The sequence below is a fragment of the Hypomesus transpacificus genome, chromosome 8 (genome assembly GCF_021917145.1).
Source record: "Hypomesus transpacificus isolate Combined female chromosome 8, fHypTra1, whole genome shotgun sequence".
Lineage (NCBI taxonomy): Eukaryota > Metazoa > Chordata > Actinopteri > Osmeriformes > Osmeridae > Hypomesus > Hypomesus transpacificus.
Genome location: NC_061067.1, coordinates 3774632 through 3792430, shown reverse-complemented (window position 1 = coordinate 3792430; position 17799 = coordinate 3774632). Strand labels below are relative to the sequence as shown.

Here is a 17799-nt window from a genome sequence, read left to right as displayed (position 1 = left end):
CGGGTAGCTGATTGAATATGAAAGAGAGAGAAAAATATGTGTGTGTATTTAGTTGATTATTTCTACTGTTTACAACCCTTACGAGTCCCTGTGGACATAGACAACTCATTCCCCTTCAGCTCATCAATTAGAGAGGTCAGCCACTGATCACACACACACTCATACACACACACACTCATACACACACACACATACACACACACAAACACACAGTGGTTCCCAGAGGGGCCGTGTAGTGTTCTATAGGGTGACATCAGCTGGAGAGCAGACGCCACTGCGGAGATAATGGAATCTGTGATTATACCACAAACCACTGGGGTCAGGTCAGCAGACCAATAAACACACGCCCAAATAAACACACAAACACACACACACACACACAGGTATGCATGCTAACAGAATCAGACATATAAAAGACCCACACCAAAAGGGGAGAGATAAAAAGAAAAGGAGAGAAGAATGAGGAAGAGAGGACAAGAACAGAAAATGCTGGGATTTGGACAAACATTGAGAGACAGCTAGACAAGTCTCTCCAAAAGATAGAAAATTAGAAAATACAATAAAGTTTGACAGGAAGCTGACAGTTGATTGCCCCTGCGGTGGGTGAGTGTTGCTGGTGTTGCTCTGGGTGAGCTGGCGGGCTGAGGCTGTGGCAGCGGGGGGATTTCTGCCCAAATTGCTCTATTTCCACAAATGGAGCCGTATTGATTGGTCTGCATACATCTACCCAGCACAGATAATCTGTTACTGCCATTCTGCCTCCACCAGTCACCACTTAGGCCTAATTACCCAGAAGTCAATACTGCTGCTAGGAAGTTAACCTCTCGCTGCCCGATTGGATAGATCGCCCCCGAGGCAAGAAGCACGAAGAAAAGAGAGGAGAAAATAGTGAAGAAGAGATAAAAGAAAACAGAGATTGACAGACAGAGGAACAAGGAGAAGAAGGAGTGGAAGGAAAGTGAGAAGGAGATCAAGAAAGAAAAGCTCACCAGGGAGCAAAGAAGAAGAAATAATTAAGAGAGAGGAGGTGGGAGAGAGATAGATTTATTTGTGAGTGTAAAAGTGACTAACGGTGACAGAAGTTTACTCAGGGTCCCTGGGGCTTGGGAGACACACACAAACTTACAAACACCTACGCATGAGGGGGGAAGAGACTGATTATGAATTTTACGACTTAAATTCAGCCTGTTGCTTTCTCTACTGGTTTCTCTTTTTAACTCAATTACCCTTCTTCATCACTCCCTGTAAATTGCAATTTTTCTTACCTTCTGCCCCCTTTTACCCCCCACCCCCCAACAAGCCCCGCACTGAGACATCACTCAGGAACACATCACTGCATTTCCATACAGTCATAAAAGCCATCAATGGCTCTTAAGACCATAACCATTGACTCCATCTTTCTTTATCCATAGGTGTGTAAAAGTATGGTGATGCTTCAGTTAAGGCACTGATAATGTTAAACGGAAGACTACATTTTATGCTTTAATGCTTATGTATTATCTAGACAGAATTTTTCATCCTAAGAAAAGGTGATAATACGACAAGAAACAGGATCTTAACACACCCACACACATGCACTCTTCAAAATAACCAGTAATTGAAGCCACATAATGAAGCACATCTTCCACAAAACAGCAAACAAACTGGTCTTTAACAAAACCACAACTCCTACATAATGAAGACTGTGTTTGGTGTGTGATTTTCTGTGTGTGTAAACCTGTGTGTGCACCTGTTTCTTAGCCTCAGTCAGTCACACAACACATTACATCCAGTTTACCCATCAGAGTGATCGTGTCTGTCTGATTACCCTGCGTTATGGTTGTTTTCGTCTGGCTATATATAAACTCCATTATGCTAACCACAACACGACATGCTCTGAATGACTCCAGCTCAATGTGTTCTCTTTAAAAATCAATCCTGGGTTATGAATTGGTGTTGTCAGAATCACCATGGGAGATTAGAGTCTGATCAGAAGGCCTGGCTGCCAATATGTCTTAGATGACAAGTAGCTTATAAAAAACATATAAAGCTCTCACTGTTTTTCCGACAGAAAAGACAAACACACACGTACAAAATTCTAAACGTGTATTTACACACAGTATGATATATTAACAGTATAAGTACACAAACTCCAATATGAATCGTTACAAAAAAACATCAGTAAATTAACTTTAAAAGTTAATTTGAATGTGTGTATTTGTTTGTGTGTGTATATGTTTGTGTATGGGTGTGTGTGTGAACACAACCCTGGGTTGATGGTCCCTAAGCTTCAGTCTAATCCCTTGGTTATAAGATTAATATAAGGTTAATTATGAGTGTGTGTTTGTGTGTGTGTGTGTGTGTGTGTTGGCTCACTCAAAGAGCAAAAAATCTGGTAATTTATGGCTTCCAGTGATTCAACACAAATAGTAATTAGCTTTCCTCTGTGTGGTCACACACACATTTATATACACACATATACATACAGTACCAGTCAAAAGTTTGGACACATTTATTTGCATTGATTATTTTATTTCTAAATCTCATTAAAAAAATTACGGGTGCAAAGAGATGGGGTGTGAGGAAGAGAGAAAGGGGGGGGGGGGGGAGAGACAGCATGTTAGGCATTTCTTATGCTTGCAGAAACACAAAACGACTGCTAAACTTTCATGATATAATATTTACAGCGAATGTCATTCATTTCTGACCCAATATTTAACATCAAATAGACGTTTCATGTCCCCAAAGCATGTACGCTGACATCTAGTGTTCACAAAGCGCACTGCACGTTACGTGCAAGATTTGGCCATCGACTAGTAGCCTAGTTTAGGCTCAGATGATATTTGGAGATGTATGTGTTCATAATACAGTATTTGTAATGTAGGCTTATTCAATTAGACCGACTTCATAACATTTGAGTCATATCGGTCATGAGGTTGATATATTCGTAAAGCTGTGTTAGTTAACTGCCTAATTGACATCAGAAGTAGGCTATACTTCGCCATTTGGACTTGAGGGGGTTTGCAGTTGAAGATACAAAAACAGACAAACTTTTAGGAATGGATGATTCCTTAGTAGCTTATAGAATGTTGTATGACAGATGTATAACGTTATAACGCAATATTTGCCCAATGTCTATCTGGATTCTGTTCATTGTTGCTCCACGGTGGAGGTACCTCTAGTTTCCCATCACCTTATCACTGTTGCTTAGTAACCTTATCTCGTGATGATCAACAGACACGCCTCCCATTGCCCTTTGGCCTTTACGTGAAACTTAGAACCTGCGCACCTGCATTGAAAGTCGAGGAACGGCCGACTGCTCGAGAGCTCGAGGGTCAAGAAATAATGTACGGGCCAGTGACACCTCGCTATGAGGTTTTGGAATTCCGAAGATGTGTGTTAAAACCACCCTTTTCTCGACTAGGTGTCAAGGCTCTTTGTTTAGTCGTAGAGGGTTAACGGAGCGATACACAACTGGCTCCGCCAGGTAAAATGTCAACACGTGACGCGGTGGATTCTAGAATTCCAGGCGCCGACTGGGAGGAGACAGCAGCGCGAGAAGCTCCAGACCAACGCAGAAAGAGAACGGAGTACAACTTCTGCACAAGGTAGGAACTTTGTTCTGGGGGTAATATTGTAAGCTACTACTGTATTTTGATATCAGCGATTGTTCTATGTAGTTGATTGGAGTTGGTAAAACTAAGAAAGCTTTAACGAAATGTATCTCCTTCTTCGATGACTGTTACCGTGTTCCGTATATCGGCTTGTAGAATGTATTGTCTTGTGATGTCTAAACAAAATAGACAATATTCTCAGGAGCATCATTAGTTTTATGTAACTCCACACATAGTTCAGCTATGGTTCCAGTAACGAGCTCAAACATGCTCCCCTCAAACTAACTTTACCAAGATGACAGTGCTCATGCATGCTCACAGTTCTCTTCATATGGAGCCAAACCTCGTCCTAATCCCTTCACTTAAAGATCAATAAATCTGCCTCTTTAAACAAACTCCGGTTTTAAGGTGGGGTTTGGAAAACAGTTATACTATAGTTGAACTTAGCTTTGATCACTTGGCTAAGTTGTTTTCATAAAACAATTCTTTGTTTTAAAAGACAGATCTTCCATCTGTTGTGCATGTACATCATTTGAGACTGTGTTGTTTGGTGAGGGATACACATTAGTGTTTGAACACTGTACACACCCACATTATGTACGAATTTTTGCATATATGAGCACTCACCCCTCGGCTATACACTCATACACACCACTGCTGGTCCTGACCCTCTCTTCTTCTTCTGTTGTCATCAAAATATGATGACAATGTCCACTCCCTTAACGGTGAGATATTGAATGGATGAACGCTTACCACAATTACACATCACAATGTGTAATTCAGTGAGAGATCGCAAGGAGCTCAGACAACAGTAATAACAGGCTTTGAAATTCCCTAGCCATCTTTCTTTACTGCAGGCCTGTCATCTGGCTATGGTTATGACAGGTGTGACCTGTCACCTGGTTATGGTCACGACAGAGCTGGCCTGTCACCTGGTTATGGTCATGACAGAGCTGGCCTGTCACCTGGTTATGGTCACGACAGAGCTGTCACCTGGTTATGGTCACGACAGAGCTGGCCTGTCACCTGGTTATGGTCACGACAGAGCTGGCCTGTCACTTGGCTATGGTCACGACAGAGCTGTCACCTGGTTATGGTCACGACAGAGCTGTCACCTGGTTATGGTCACGACAGAGCTGGCCTGTCACCTGGTTATGGTCACGACAGAGCTGTCACCTGGTTACGGTCACGACAGAGCTGGCCTGTCACCTGGTTATGGTCACGACAGAGCTGGCCTGTCACTTGGCTATGGTCACGACTGCGAGGTCTGCTCAGCCAGTGATTTGTCTCATTCCTTAACCAACCCTTATCTATATCAGTCCTTCCAACACTATCTGTGGGGATTAAGTGATATCAGAATGGTCTAAACTAAATATTTGTAACTTTTAACAGTGGGAGTGGGCCGGGCCAGCTGGGAGTAGACCTGATGAGGTTGACATATAAAACACAAAGTCTGCAGTCCTTTATTTATGACTGGAAGTGAAGGGTTAAGCCTCGCTCCCCTCCACCTAAAAGTTGACTGTCTTCTAGATGTTGATGCATGAATGTGATGTTGTGATATGTCTTCCCTAAGGAGGAAGGGAAGAACAGATTGCGTGTGTGATTGGTGTGTGTATTTGTGTGTCTGTGCGTTGCAGGTAAAGGTTAATCTAGAATATGTCTCTCTATTGCATGTCCCACCATGTAAGTCAGTTATGTTTAAAGAGCAATCTGCTCTGGGGAAGGGAGGGTGTAGCTGCAGTGGGACAAGCCTGGCCATACACCCTGCCTGAGAGAGAGAGAGAGAGAGAGAGAGAGAGAGGGAGGGAGGGAGGGAGGGAGGGAGGGAGGGAGGGAGAGAGGGAGGGGCAGTACCATATAAAAAGAGAGAGAAAGAGAGGAAAAGCGAGAGAGAAGACAGTAGACAGTTGAGCAGATGATGAACACAAACTTTAAAGGATTACTTAATAATACACGTCATTACACTGTACTTAAACATGTCATTACACAGTGATAATTGTAAGATATGACAGCCATCTGCTTGGTTTCCTGTGGGTTCTGTTGACACACTACAGAGTGATAAACACAAGACTGTTAAACTGGAGGGTGAAAAAGAGAGAATGTGTTGTAGATGTGTCACAGCTGGTAGTTGTGGAACATATCTGAGTTGTATAAACACTGGAGAAAAAGGGAGGATGCCTGTCAAATGTGTGTGTGTGTGTGTGTGCGTGCGTGTGTGTGCGTGTGTGTGTGTGTGTGATTGGGCGTGAGATTGTGAAGAGAATGGAATTGTTCTGTAATCTGATTTCATCTGTCATGCATTGGCAGATAGACATATCTAGATAACAATTAAACACATTCTAAAGTTATTATTTTTTGAACTTCTATTGTTCATAGGCTTAGGTTTTTCCTGGGTTCATGTTGCCAGCCAGATACTAATCAGAATGCTTAAAATGACATAATCTGAATCTAATGTAAACTAACAGAAGCGGATTTATTCTTAAAATCATTATCTGAATATGAAGCCTGGAGCTAATGGCCATTTGTATATGTGTTTGGTTTGTGGTTGCTTAGGCGACGACAGGTTGTGAGTCAGAGTGGAGCGTTGGGGTGCCTCGTTCAGAAGGAGGAACGCCATGGGAACCAGACCAGGACTGGCCAGGAAGTCGACCAGTCACATGACAACTATAGGAGAGGAAGAGAACTCACAGGTAATACAAACAGACACACACACACACTCAAACACGCACATTCCCACACAGGGGTCTGCTATGTGTCTGTGCTGGTTCCATCCAGGTTTGACTGTTGGACCGTCTGGTAGCCTCACACCCAGAGTGGGGCAGGGGGACGGTCATGGTCCATCTGTGGTTCTGAACAGGAAACAGCTCCAGACCAGGTTCACCTCCTACATCTCCTTAAGATTTCCACCCAAACGCAGGAGGAAGTCTGACCTCACAGAACACAGACCAGCAGAACTTAGGTAAGACATTAAGAGGAGAGTGAAACATGGAGAATGTGTATGTGTGATTTTTTGTTTAGTTTTTAAGCAGCACATGAATCAGATTGGAGGTGGTGACAGGGGAACTTTTCACATCCTGTGTGTGTGTTCACAGATAGAAGGAAACAGTGAGAGAGAAAGTGTGAGAAAGGCAGGAGACAGTGAGAGACAGACAGACTGAGAGGAGAAGGTAGATGGAGACAGGCTAAGAGAGAAACAGAGAGGAGGAATGTTGCTAGTCCTGTATGTCCATGTTGTCTGGATGGGGGAAGAACATCTGAAGACTGTAATGTTACCTTGAAAAACATTAGCTAAAGGGGTGTGTGTGTGTGTGTTTGTGTGTGTGTGTGTTTGTGTGTGTGTGTGTGTGTGTTTGTGTGTGTGTGTGTGTGTTTGTGTGTGTGTGTGTGTGTGTGTGTGTTTGTGTGTGTGTGTGTGGCAGTATATCCAATGTCCTTCAGTATGTTTCACCTGTGTTTGCTTCTCCTACACATACCTAAAGGGCTGTTGTGAAACTGTTGTTTCAGGTGCTTGTCTAGTGTATGTGTTAGTTTTGCATTCTACATTATACATTAAACAAGAAGGGTATTCTGTTTTCTCCTTCTCCCCCCTCTTGTCTTTCTCTGTCACCCGTCTCTCATCCAGGTGTTCTGTCCAAGACACAGCAGGTCCCAGGGGGGTCTCACAGGTAGGACTCACCTCTCTGTAGCCTCATGACCATCTGGAGGCTGCATTCATCATTTAAATGACATCACTGTCAGGTTATGAGAGTTCCTGCTGGGGACTGAACCCCTGACAACCCCCGTTAGACAAAATTATTTCCTAATGATTTTTTTACCACCAGTTCCTAGTTATGAAGTTGTTGTCTTTGGAACTGTACTTTTGTTTAATAGAACCAGTTTATCAGGAGGAGTGACAGGGTAGGAGAGTTGAGTCCCAGCCTCTGCCTCAGCCTCTGCCCCAGCCTCTGCCTCAGCCTCTGCCCCAGCCTCTGCCCTGGAGTTAGACTGAGCTCAGGACTCATCTCTGTCATAACTAGTGAAACCTTTCTGTCGAACATAGGCGATCAGGCCATTTGTTGACACAGGGAAACTCTTAGGCTCACTCAGTCAGCAATAGCTTGAATACACTGCAGCTATGGCTGCTGACACAATGGTATTGGACTTTCATTTATTTGAGCATCACGTTTGCTGATGTGATGTTTAAATTTAAAAACACTTACAATTATTTAGTGTCAAAATTTGACTAATTTTATTCAAACCTCTCTCAGCAGATCAACAGAATAATCCCTCAACCTGAGCTTTCTGTGGAACCAGTGAGCCACCTACTATCATTAGAAAAAACCTCCCATCCAGTCCAAGACGATGTGGCCACGCCCCCAACAGGAAGTGGATATTTGACATTAGACCAGAGACACACTCCTTGCCTTGCCTTTGGACAGCAGAGACAGACAACAGACAATGGAACCACTGACACAGGCCTAGCAGCTGTAGAAACACAGAGCCTTGAACCTCCCACCACAGACACACAGCAGCTCCAACCCACTGACACTCAGAAATGTCAACCTACTGCCATAAAAAGTGCTATCGACTCAGTGATACCGTGTGTCTCTTCTGAACTAGCCAACTTAGAAAGACTAGACTCTAGAGGAAGTGACACCCCTGTAGCAGCGACCGCATGCACGAGCTCTCCAGGGGTAGATGACTGTTTAGGTAAAGGGTCTGTAAGGGTTGTGACGGGGAACTATCCAGACTTAAACTCTTCAGGCGTTCCATCCCTCCCAGCAGCCATGCTGTCCTCCACCGTGGTGTCGGTGCTCGCCACAAACTGGGCCACACGCCGACGACAGAAGAAAGCTGAACAGGAAGCCCAGGGCAGCCAACAGGAAGTGATTGAGGGGGGATGGCTTTCATCGTTGCGAAACACCCGGGAGGTAACCTCTAAAACTATGAGAGAGCCAGCGGGAGAGAGGGGGGATACGCCTGGTTCCCCATCCCAGTGGAGGGCTCCTTCTCTGGGTCGCCGTGGAACACTGAGCAGTCACGGTGATAGTACCAGCCCTGTCTCTCCCATTTACTCCTCCATGGTATCACAAACTGACGCCTTACCCCTTTCTCGAGAACAGCATGCACAACAGGGGATATCCCAAGCAGGTCGTTATGGAGACCAACTGTCATTTCTGAGCTCTAAACCGAAAACTAGTAGCCTGCTTCTTTCTCTTAGAAGGGTCAATTCTGCTGGCCCCACCCACTCAAACACAGCCCCTCCCACTATGTTCAGGTCAATCAATGACAGAGCAGCAGGGTCATCTGTGCCACAGTCCTCTTCAGCCTCAACCAATGACGGCGAACGAGAGAGGTCAAAGTCCCTCCTTTCCTCATCTTCCACCCCTTACAGGACAAAAGAGAGGTCTTGGCCCCACCATATATCAACATCCCCCAATCAGAGAGAAGCAGACACATCTACGTCACGCCTTTTTTCAACCTCACCCAATCACAAGGAACCAGAGGCTGCCTCCTTCTCCAACCCCTCCATGACCTCTAGAGTGTACCCCACCCCTTCCTACTTCCCTAAACACACCACCCTCTCCAGCGGCCTGAAGAGGATGTCCTCCACAGACCTAGAACTGACCAAAGAGGATAACCTCACTTCTTCCAGAATGTCAGACTTCCTGACGAGACCCCTTCCCAGGAGCACCCAGCTTGACTCCTCTTCCTGGAGCAAGAATGTGACCAAGGACCAGAGTTTTTCTAACTCAAGCTCTCCTCTTCGCCCCACAAACAATCTCAACAACAAGATAAGTGAAAACAAAAACAATATGTTCCCTTCCTCAGACTATTCTAATAAGACTGTGCAAGGAATACACGCCAATATCAACTCAACCCAGAACCCTCAAAGCACCAACAACACAAACAACTACTTGAGTCAGTTAGGTCATCATGGAAACCTCGGTAAGTTCCCTGACTCATGTGCTAACACCCCACCGCTCAGACAAACTGTGACTCCTCAAGAGCCTGGGGACCAGCACGCACACGCTTCACACGCTCACACCTCTCCCACACAGCCCACAGACACACACCCCTCACACACACACGCTCCGTTTCAGAGTCACCAGGATCTCAGTCCTACAAACACCCCAGGCCAGACGCTGGACCAGAAGCCTCGCAGTCTGTCTAATGTTTACTACAGCACTAGGATGAGCAGCGCTCTGAGACCCACCACATTCAGCTGTTCCACCGTGAACCTGAGCAGAACAGAACCAGGACTGGACCGAGGGCACGGTGGAGAACATCTCACTCATAGTCTGGGGTCTCAGCTCCGCTCGCACAACCCTGGACCCTTATTCTCCTCCTCCCCTGCCTCCTCCTCCTCTCCCCCAGTTCCCTCCCGCTACGCCCCCCGACCCTGTAGTTTCATCCCCTTCTCCTCGGGACCTGTCTCAACAAGCCTCTGCTCCACCTCCACCGACCCTTCACCTTCCTCTGGCTCTTCTTCCTCCTCCACCCCTCAGCCCTTCCTTCCTTACCATACCACACCCACAAACACAAATACCACTTCTCAGCCTTTCTTCCCCAACAACTCCCATCCGCCCTCCCTCTCACCTAACACTTCCCACACACCCAACACCCCCCCAAGCCCCCCTGACTTCCCACTCTCCCCACACATCTCTCTTACCCAGGGAATGAAACTGGCGTCATGGGCCACCTGGCAGGACTCAGTGGAGCTGCACGGCGGGGAAACTACCACCAGGGGGCAGCGTTTCCCCCCTGGGAGCCCCCCAGTCCTCACCAGCCCCTTGTCCCCCCCCTCCAGACGCCACCATAGCGTAGAGGGCCCATCCATCTTTGCCTCCCTGCGGTCAGGGAGTCCCTCTTGGGCCACTTCTCCTCGGTCGCCCCCTGCGGCCCGCAGCTCCAGCCTGTCAGTGTGGAGGGGGGGCAGAGAAACACAGGGCCCCTCCCACTCCTTTCTTGACTCTGCAGGAAAGACGGAGGGAGAGGAAGGAGAGACAGAAAGGGAGGGAAGAGAGAAAGAGGGCAGGAAGAAGGAAGACAAAGTGTCTGCTGGCAGCTCTTTAAAGTTCACGTTTGACCACACTAGGGATGGTGGAACAATACCGCAGAGAAAGTTCCCAAAGGAGAGCACTTCTTCCTCTGCCTCCAATGCTCCTCTCTCCCTCCAGTCAGACTTTGGCAGCAGGTCCAGCAAGTTCAGCCCCCCTCCCTACCAAACACTCAAGGCTAACTCCCCATCTCGCACATCCCCAACCTCACCAACCACTTACCTCTCTAAATCACCCTCTAAATCCCTCTCTCCCTCCCCACCCTGCACTTTCCCCATATCTCCCCCAATCTCCCCCTACTCACCCATCCTCGCTCACAAGCGGACTAGCTCGTGGGACCGTTCAAACGACGTTGTCACAGAGAACAACCGTGCCAACAACAGCCATAACACTGCCCAGATCATCCAAGATTGTGTGGCTCTCCACTTATTACGCACAGAGACTCATGTTGATGACATCACCAGTCCCTCGCCTGCCCCTTTTCTGTCTGCCAATGTGGACAAACCTCTCCCGCCCTCTGCACGTGTCACCGTCGTGGAGACGCTGGTCTACAGGATTCCTTCCTGTTCCTCCAGCTCCAAAGATGGCATCCAACTCACACACTCCTACTCCAGTCTGCAGGCTCCGTGCACTGTCATCTCCAACTCTGACCCCTTACAGATAGCACATCGCAGACAGTTGACTGGAGGAATCATCTGCCAATCACAGCAGAGTTCAAATGACAGCAATGCATTAGGTCAACAGTGCCCTCCCACTGGTCAGATTAAAGGTAACCTGTTGGAGCGTACTGACAAAGGATGGAGAGCGAGAGAGATTCCTGTTACTGAGAAGAAAAGTGAGAGAGAGTGGAGAGAGAGAGACAGTCCCCCTGAAGCCCCACCCCCCAGCCAGGGCAACAGAAGAGGACTGTTCAGAAATAAGAAAGAGCGAACGGCCAGCATCACTCCTGCTGCTACACTAGCTAGAGGGAGAGAGACCGCCCAGACTGAGAGAGACAAGAGAGAAAAGAGAGATGTAGAAAGGAGAGAGGGGGAAGCGGAGAGAGGAGAGAGGGGACACGAAAGAGACAAGAGGGGGCTGACCAAGATGGATCTGGTCCTCCAGCGACTCAAACAGACGTTCAACATCAAATGGCCAAACGATGAGCTCCCGTCGCGACGGAAGAGGACGTCCCCTCCAACCTCTGACCCCAGCACTGCCCCTGGCACCGAGGTCACCTCCGTGACGAGCAACAGGGGACATGGGCAGGGGAGAGACGGTATTAGCTCTCTCCATTCCTCCTTAGCCCAGGGGAGCAGAGGGGAGGGAGGAGGTGAAGGAGGAAGAGGGGGGGTCTGTGTCCAGACTGACAGAGAAAGGACAGGACCAGACATTCCCCCAGAGGGAACCGGAACTGGACATTCACAATTCGGTGTGTTGAGAGGTCAGGTTGGGGATCACAACAGACACTGGTCCAGCATGATAGACCTCAGTCACCCAGATCCACACAGGAGCCCCCTCTCTTCCCCCTCCTCCCCCCTCAGTAGAAAGGATCGGGGGGGTGACAGCGTGTTCTACAGCCCCACGCTGCAGCCCAGATGGGGGAGGAAGAAAGCCACCTCCCTCTGTGAGTCAGGGGAGGGGGAGTTCAAAGGCCAGGAATCAGAGGTCAGGGGTCAGGGGGCTGTTCTGGCCTCCTGCTCGTCGTATGCGGACCTGAAGTATGGTCTCGCAGCAGGACGCTCGATCTCTGTGAGTTCTGTTATGTCCTCCAGACCCTTCGGCCCTGGACGCATCTCCACTGGACCAGGCATGGTCAGTGTCAGCGACCTCACTGACCCTGATGATCCCGCTGTTACGTCTCGAGGGGTCGCTACCTGGGTGGATCACAGCGGTGCCGGCAAAGGGGATTGGTTAATGTCCAATAGGAGTGGGTTCAGATCACTGCCTAGATACAGGACCAGGGGCTTAGAGGTTACCTCCCCAGGCCAGGTGCGCTCCACCAGCCTGGACACCTCGCACTTCCTGTGGGAATCAGAGGGTCCCCCAACCCCCCCTCTGACTCCTCCCTCCAGACGGATGTCTCGCTCCCCCAGCACTTCTCCCTCCTCCCCCCCCTGCTCGGCAGGTGGCGGGGTGTCACCAGAGAGCCAGGCCTCCAGGGGGCGCCTGCCCTCCAGGGGTTATGTATCCAGCCTCTCAGCCTTCGAGGAGTCGGATGCAGACTCGAATGCCAGCTCTGACACCACCACTGACGACGAGTATTACCTAGGAGACGGGGACGCTGAGAAGGAGACAGAACTGTGAACTGGTCTCCTTGTCTCCTTTCCTAGTCCCTTTTTCTTAAATTAGAAAGTAAAGAAAGAGAACTGACTGATGCACGCTTGTTTAGCTTGAAAGAATATCAATAGGAGGATGACACAGAACTGTACCAGAACCAACCATTTAGGTAAACATGCCTGGTGGTACTGGTTAAAAGTTGGGACAATGATAAGTAGCCGATACATACAGAGAACTTTCTTGAGAGACACTTTAGGTGAGTTTAATGTTACTAAACAGGTTAAATTAAACATTTAATGGAAAACCTTGGTGCCACCAACATCATCAGTATGCTTTTATCGGCTGACATGTCGTAATTGACTCTAAAGTTTCTGTATAGTGAAAATCCAATAGTAGTTCCACCTTAATGCTAATGTAGGGTAACATGATCTGAGGTTTGCTCTCGGGGGTAAACACTTCTCCTGTCGGCTCTTGTCTTTGAAGCAGCTCCAGAAATATGTATTGCGGAATGTCTGTTCTTAAAAAAACAATACTGGTGATAATTAATATTTCACTGCTTTATAAAAGTGAGTCAGTTGGTTTACTGAGGATGTTTTCCAGACGATTTTAGAATAAACATAAGCATATACAGTAAGTCTCTTTAAGTGTTCATTACTTTTGTCATCACAACAACCCAGAATAAGCTATTGTTTAGTCTGGCTCCACAACTCACTAATGATCTGCCTTTACCAACACTGATGAGAACCACCTAACTACATTCCAACCTTTATAAAGAAGGCTTTAGTGACAAAATCTGTATCGTAGGTATAATTGGCTCTTGGAACTGTGGGAGTCTGGGTGGGGCCAGTCTTTTACATTGATACAAAGGGTGTTTTCACGATCTTACAATAGTATGAATAGGAGGGTGACAAAGACACTTATCAGTAGCCTATGTGGCATTGCACAGTTTAAGAACTTATTAGGGTTTTTCAAGATGGAAGAAAGGTTTCTTGAAGTTTTAGTTAGGCTTAATACATTTAGGAGACCCCTTGTCTCCTAATTCCTCGTTTGTCTGTTTTCCCATGACTTACGGGAGGAATGATGTGTATTTAGCGGCTGTCTGCTGGGTGTGGTGGTGATGTCTTTCAGAAACAACAACCCCGAGGTGAACTCATCTTTCTCTGTCAAACGAAGTGTGTGCGTGCGTGCGTGCAAAGATGAAAAACAAATGTATACATTTGGCCTACTCCGTTTTCTGATTTTACAAAAATTAATTAGCATGGGATACCAAACCTTTTTATACATATATACATATATCTAAGGTAATCAAAAGAGCATAAGTTATATCATCATTATCAACATGAACAACCCGCGTTGAAAACACTAGATCTCCCCATTATGTTAACATAACATATGTTGCCTGGTAACCTCGATCATTCCTGTGGTCTGATGCTGATCTGCTTTTTTTTGTGTCCAAACATGTCGTAGCTTAGCCACCTCTAGGATAGCCTATAGCTAGGGGGATATATTGTTGTAACAAAAGATAAATTGTTACACATTAATTGTGGGGGACCAAAAAGATACATTATTAAATAAAAGATTTTAGGGCGTCTGCATGTTACTTTAATATTCTTCGATTAAATGAAATTTCCCCAGCGCATAAATGCCCGGTGGTAAAATCCAGGTAAGTTTCCGCACTGCCAGACTCAACGATCGAAATAGACTTTTTAATTTGATGTCAAGTTCAGGTTCAGCTATAATCACCTAAACAAGGATGAGCAAAGACCTTGACCTCACCTGCACGTCTTTTTATTTTCTTCATCGCAACAAATCTTGATGCATTTTCAAACTGTTGTGTGGTGTCCATGGTAATATAGGAACTACTATAAATTGGCTACTTTCGACGTACTTCATCACCGTTCTATTTGTATGATTTTCTTCAGGAAATGGAAAGAAAAGGAACAGAGTTCACCATAGACACGTAAGGCATCTTCTGACATCATTCTAGGACATTGATTTTCAAAGACGTATATCATACATTAATGTTTACCATATCTTAACCCCATTAAATCTAACCCAACGATGTGCCACCACCCCTTTCTAACTTCCACAATTTCTCATGTCCATCTAAAAACTCTTGATCCCCACACACCATGTTTATGTCCCACCGTTCTTCCATCATCCTCTTTTTACTCCTCTGTTAGTGTTCCCACAGCATCCCCCCTTTTCTCTGAGTTGGAGAGTCATGATAAACTGTACCAGCGTTCTGCATGCATCATACAAAGAACCTGGAGGAGACATGTGGTGGGCACACACACCCATGTATATTATACACACACACACACACTCGGGTGCACACATAGTTCAACGTGTCCTCTCTACGTCTACAGGACACACAAGTGTTTAAGTACTTCAAGATGCTGGTGAGCTTCCGTAACCAAGGCGATCCTCGTTTGTTGCTCCGGTCCATTAACCCCAGAGAGGTACACCGATGATGACATCATTCTGGAATGACTACACTTCTGGTTCCTTACTAATCCTCAAAAGTTCACTCAATAAATAAGATGACCGTTGAGGAATTGAGAAAGGCTGTTCATGCTATTCATTGAGAGAATGATCCTACTCTTACATGCGGTGTCATGCCAATTAGTGTGATAGGGTGGTTTTATTTAGATTGTTGTTTTGTGTTGTGGTAGGCGAACATGCTGGACGCTGCAGCTGGGGCGTACATCAGATTCAGACTGGGAGGGGTGAGGTCACACCAGCTCACAACTCTTAATTGGTCAATTAATATGAATATCACTGTCAGTCAATCAGTGTCTCTTAGTAAAAGTAAAAAGTCAGTAGATCTCATTGTCAGCCAATCAATCACTCAATCAATCACTATTCATTTCACAAGCCTCTCTGTATCCCCCTTCAGATCTCCTTTCCCCCCAACATCTACTACAAGATCTTTACCCATCGGCCTATTGTTGACATGTGTGCCAACAGTCCCAAGGACTACACCCATCCAGGCACCAAGAGGCCCGTGCCCAGGCAGGCCCACAATGGCCAGGCCCTGGTCCTGGACGACCAGAGCGGCTGGTACCGTCGGGTGGAGAACAATGGCTGGAGAATTCTTTGTGGCAAGGTCTGAACCTAAATTAGGAGGCAGCTGTTTGCTTGGCCAAAACGATGTCATGTCTCCATACTAACGCTCACTGACTAACCAACTGTCACAAAATAATTAATAAACTGACACTAAATGTTAGATCTGTAATCTATTTTTCTGCAGATTGTGCTCCTAGGTGACATCATTGAGACAGAGACCAGTAGCAGGAAAATACAGTTCCACCACTCCAAGCTGCAGAGGAGACAGGATGTGGAGAGGAAGAGGAGGATGAGGAAGATGGATTGGTTCAAAAAGATGTGAGTCTTTTCTTCTGACTCGTGTCCCAGGGTATGCCTAGTTCTGCCTGTGTATAAATATATATATGCATACACATTTTATTAAATGTGTGCCTGTAACCATGTACGTGTGTTTGTGTGTGTGTGCCAGGTACAAGCAGGGCTCCCTCCATGCTCGTACTCAGCACCCAGAGGCAGCAGCTCTGGTAGAATGTTCAGCCCAGGGCATGATGGATACCATGGAGACGCTGGGGGCCAATCACATTCTCGACTGGGAGGTGGATGAACTGATTGAGTGGACCAATGCCCTCAACTTTGATGAGTATGCTTAAAGAAATTGAAGACATTTTGTAGCATCGGTAGATGTATTCCCTCAGAGAATTTATATTGAATTACTTTATGATTTAAAAAACATATTATTAAATACTGTCCCAGAAATATTTGGAAATGCAATGTGTTGACATAAAAACTGTGTTCATGTTTCAAGGTACATAAGTGAGTGGAGAGATCAGGGAACCAGTAAATACTCTAGTAAAGGTAAACCCCTATTTCTAAAGTTGTGGAAAACATTATTCAGACTATCGTATCAGCTGTAACATTGTTTAATACTACCACCTACTGGCCAAGTAGTGCAATAACAATTACTTCCTCATTGGTTTTCTCTTCCTCCTCTTTCTGTACACGATTCTTTGCGTCCTCCAACCTTAACAGATGCAGAGTCTAAACTGGCTCCATCCTCAGGATATGCTAATGAGGGCGATCAGATGGGCACGTACCGCAGCGTACTCCAACCCCTGGACTCTAGCCTCATTCAATGAGAGAACTCCAAGCCCATCACCTGCGATTGGAACCTGTTAGCCTCGGGAAATCAAACATCTTAAAGAATGCACTCTCTGATTGACTGGTTTGTTGACTGATTTGCTGACTGACTAACTGGCCGGCTACATGCTTGCTCAGTGATTAAATCTAAAGAACCAATACATGTGCTACAAGCACTAAACATGAGCCTTGATGTTCATAATAAACTGGAAAAGGTGCGTATCCTGATGATGTCTGTCAGATTCATCACTGTCTAGGTCTTAATATGAAGGTGTTCTTAACAGCAGCCATTGCCTTAGTAGGCTACATGGAAAGGAGATGATGAAGTTGGCATTATCAAATATGTCTGCCATGTCAGCGAGTGCTAAACCGCAGTGTAAATAGAGATGAATTTTGTAAAAATCAAAAACAAAAAAATGAGGGGGCACCCGGATTTGAACCGGGGACCTCTTGATCTGCAGTCAAATGCTCTACCACTGAGCTATACCCCCACACAGCACCGATGTGAAAAGTTGATAATTTAATACTACATTTAGTGTCATATAAAGTTACTATTTGGGAAGAATATTTTGTAGGTCTAACTTTGGTTTTTATTTCAAAGAGAGACGGTAGCTTTATAGTTTTCTTATTTACGAATTTAGTTTTAGCGTTCAAAGGTAGGAGTTTTCTCCTTCCGTGTTATTACAGAGATACGCCACTAGAGAACGTCAGTGTACAGATAT

At 46.1% G+C, this 17799-nt stretch overlaps 1 protein-coding gene and 1 non-coding gene across 5 annotated transcripts; one reads left to right on the top strand and one right to left on the bottom strand.

The window, feature by feature from the left end:
• Positions 1–3271: 3271 nt before the first annotated feature.
• Positions 3272–17799, top strand: LOC124470413 (protein MFI-like). Of its 4 annotated transcripts, XM_047024276.1 has the most exons (10): positions 14247–14555; positions 14815–14852; positions 15076–15175; positions 15262–15354; positions 15568–15621; positions 15792–16001; positions 16146–16279; positions 16410–16580; positions 16746–16795; positions 16970–17799. In XM_047024276.1, the coding sequence occupies exons 1-10, from the start codon at positions 14535–14537 to the stop codon at positions 17074–17076; spliced, it is 978 nt and encodes a 325-aa protein (XP_046880232.1). In that variant the 5' UTR covers positions 14247–14534; the 3' UTR covers positions 17077–17799. The 4 variants fall into 4 exon arrangements, with proteins under 4 accessions (XP_046880231.1, XP_046880230.1, XP_046880232.1 ...); XM_047024277.1 differs by lacking the exon at positions 15076–15175 and having other exon boundaries at positions 14248–14555; XM_047024275.1 differs by lacking the exons at positions 14247–14555; positions 14815–14852; positions 15076–15175; ... (5 more) ...; positions 16746–16795; positions 16970–17799 and adding exons at positions 3272–3587; positions 6147–6283; positions 6369–6552; positions 7216–7258; positions 7844–13526.
• On the bottom strand, positions 17497–17568 carry trnac-gca. The gene has a single exon. It is a non-coding gene; the product is annotated as a tRNA-Cys (tRNA).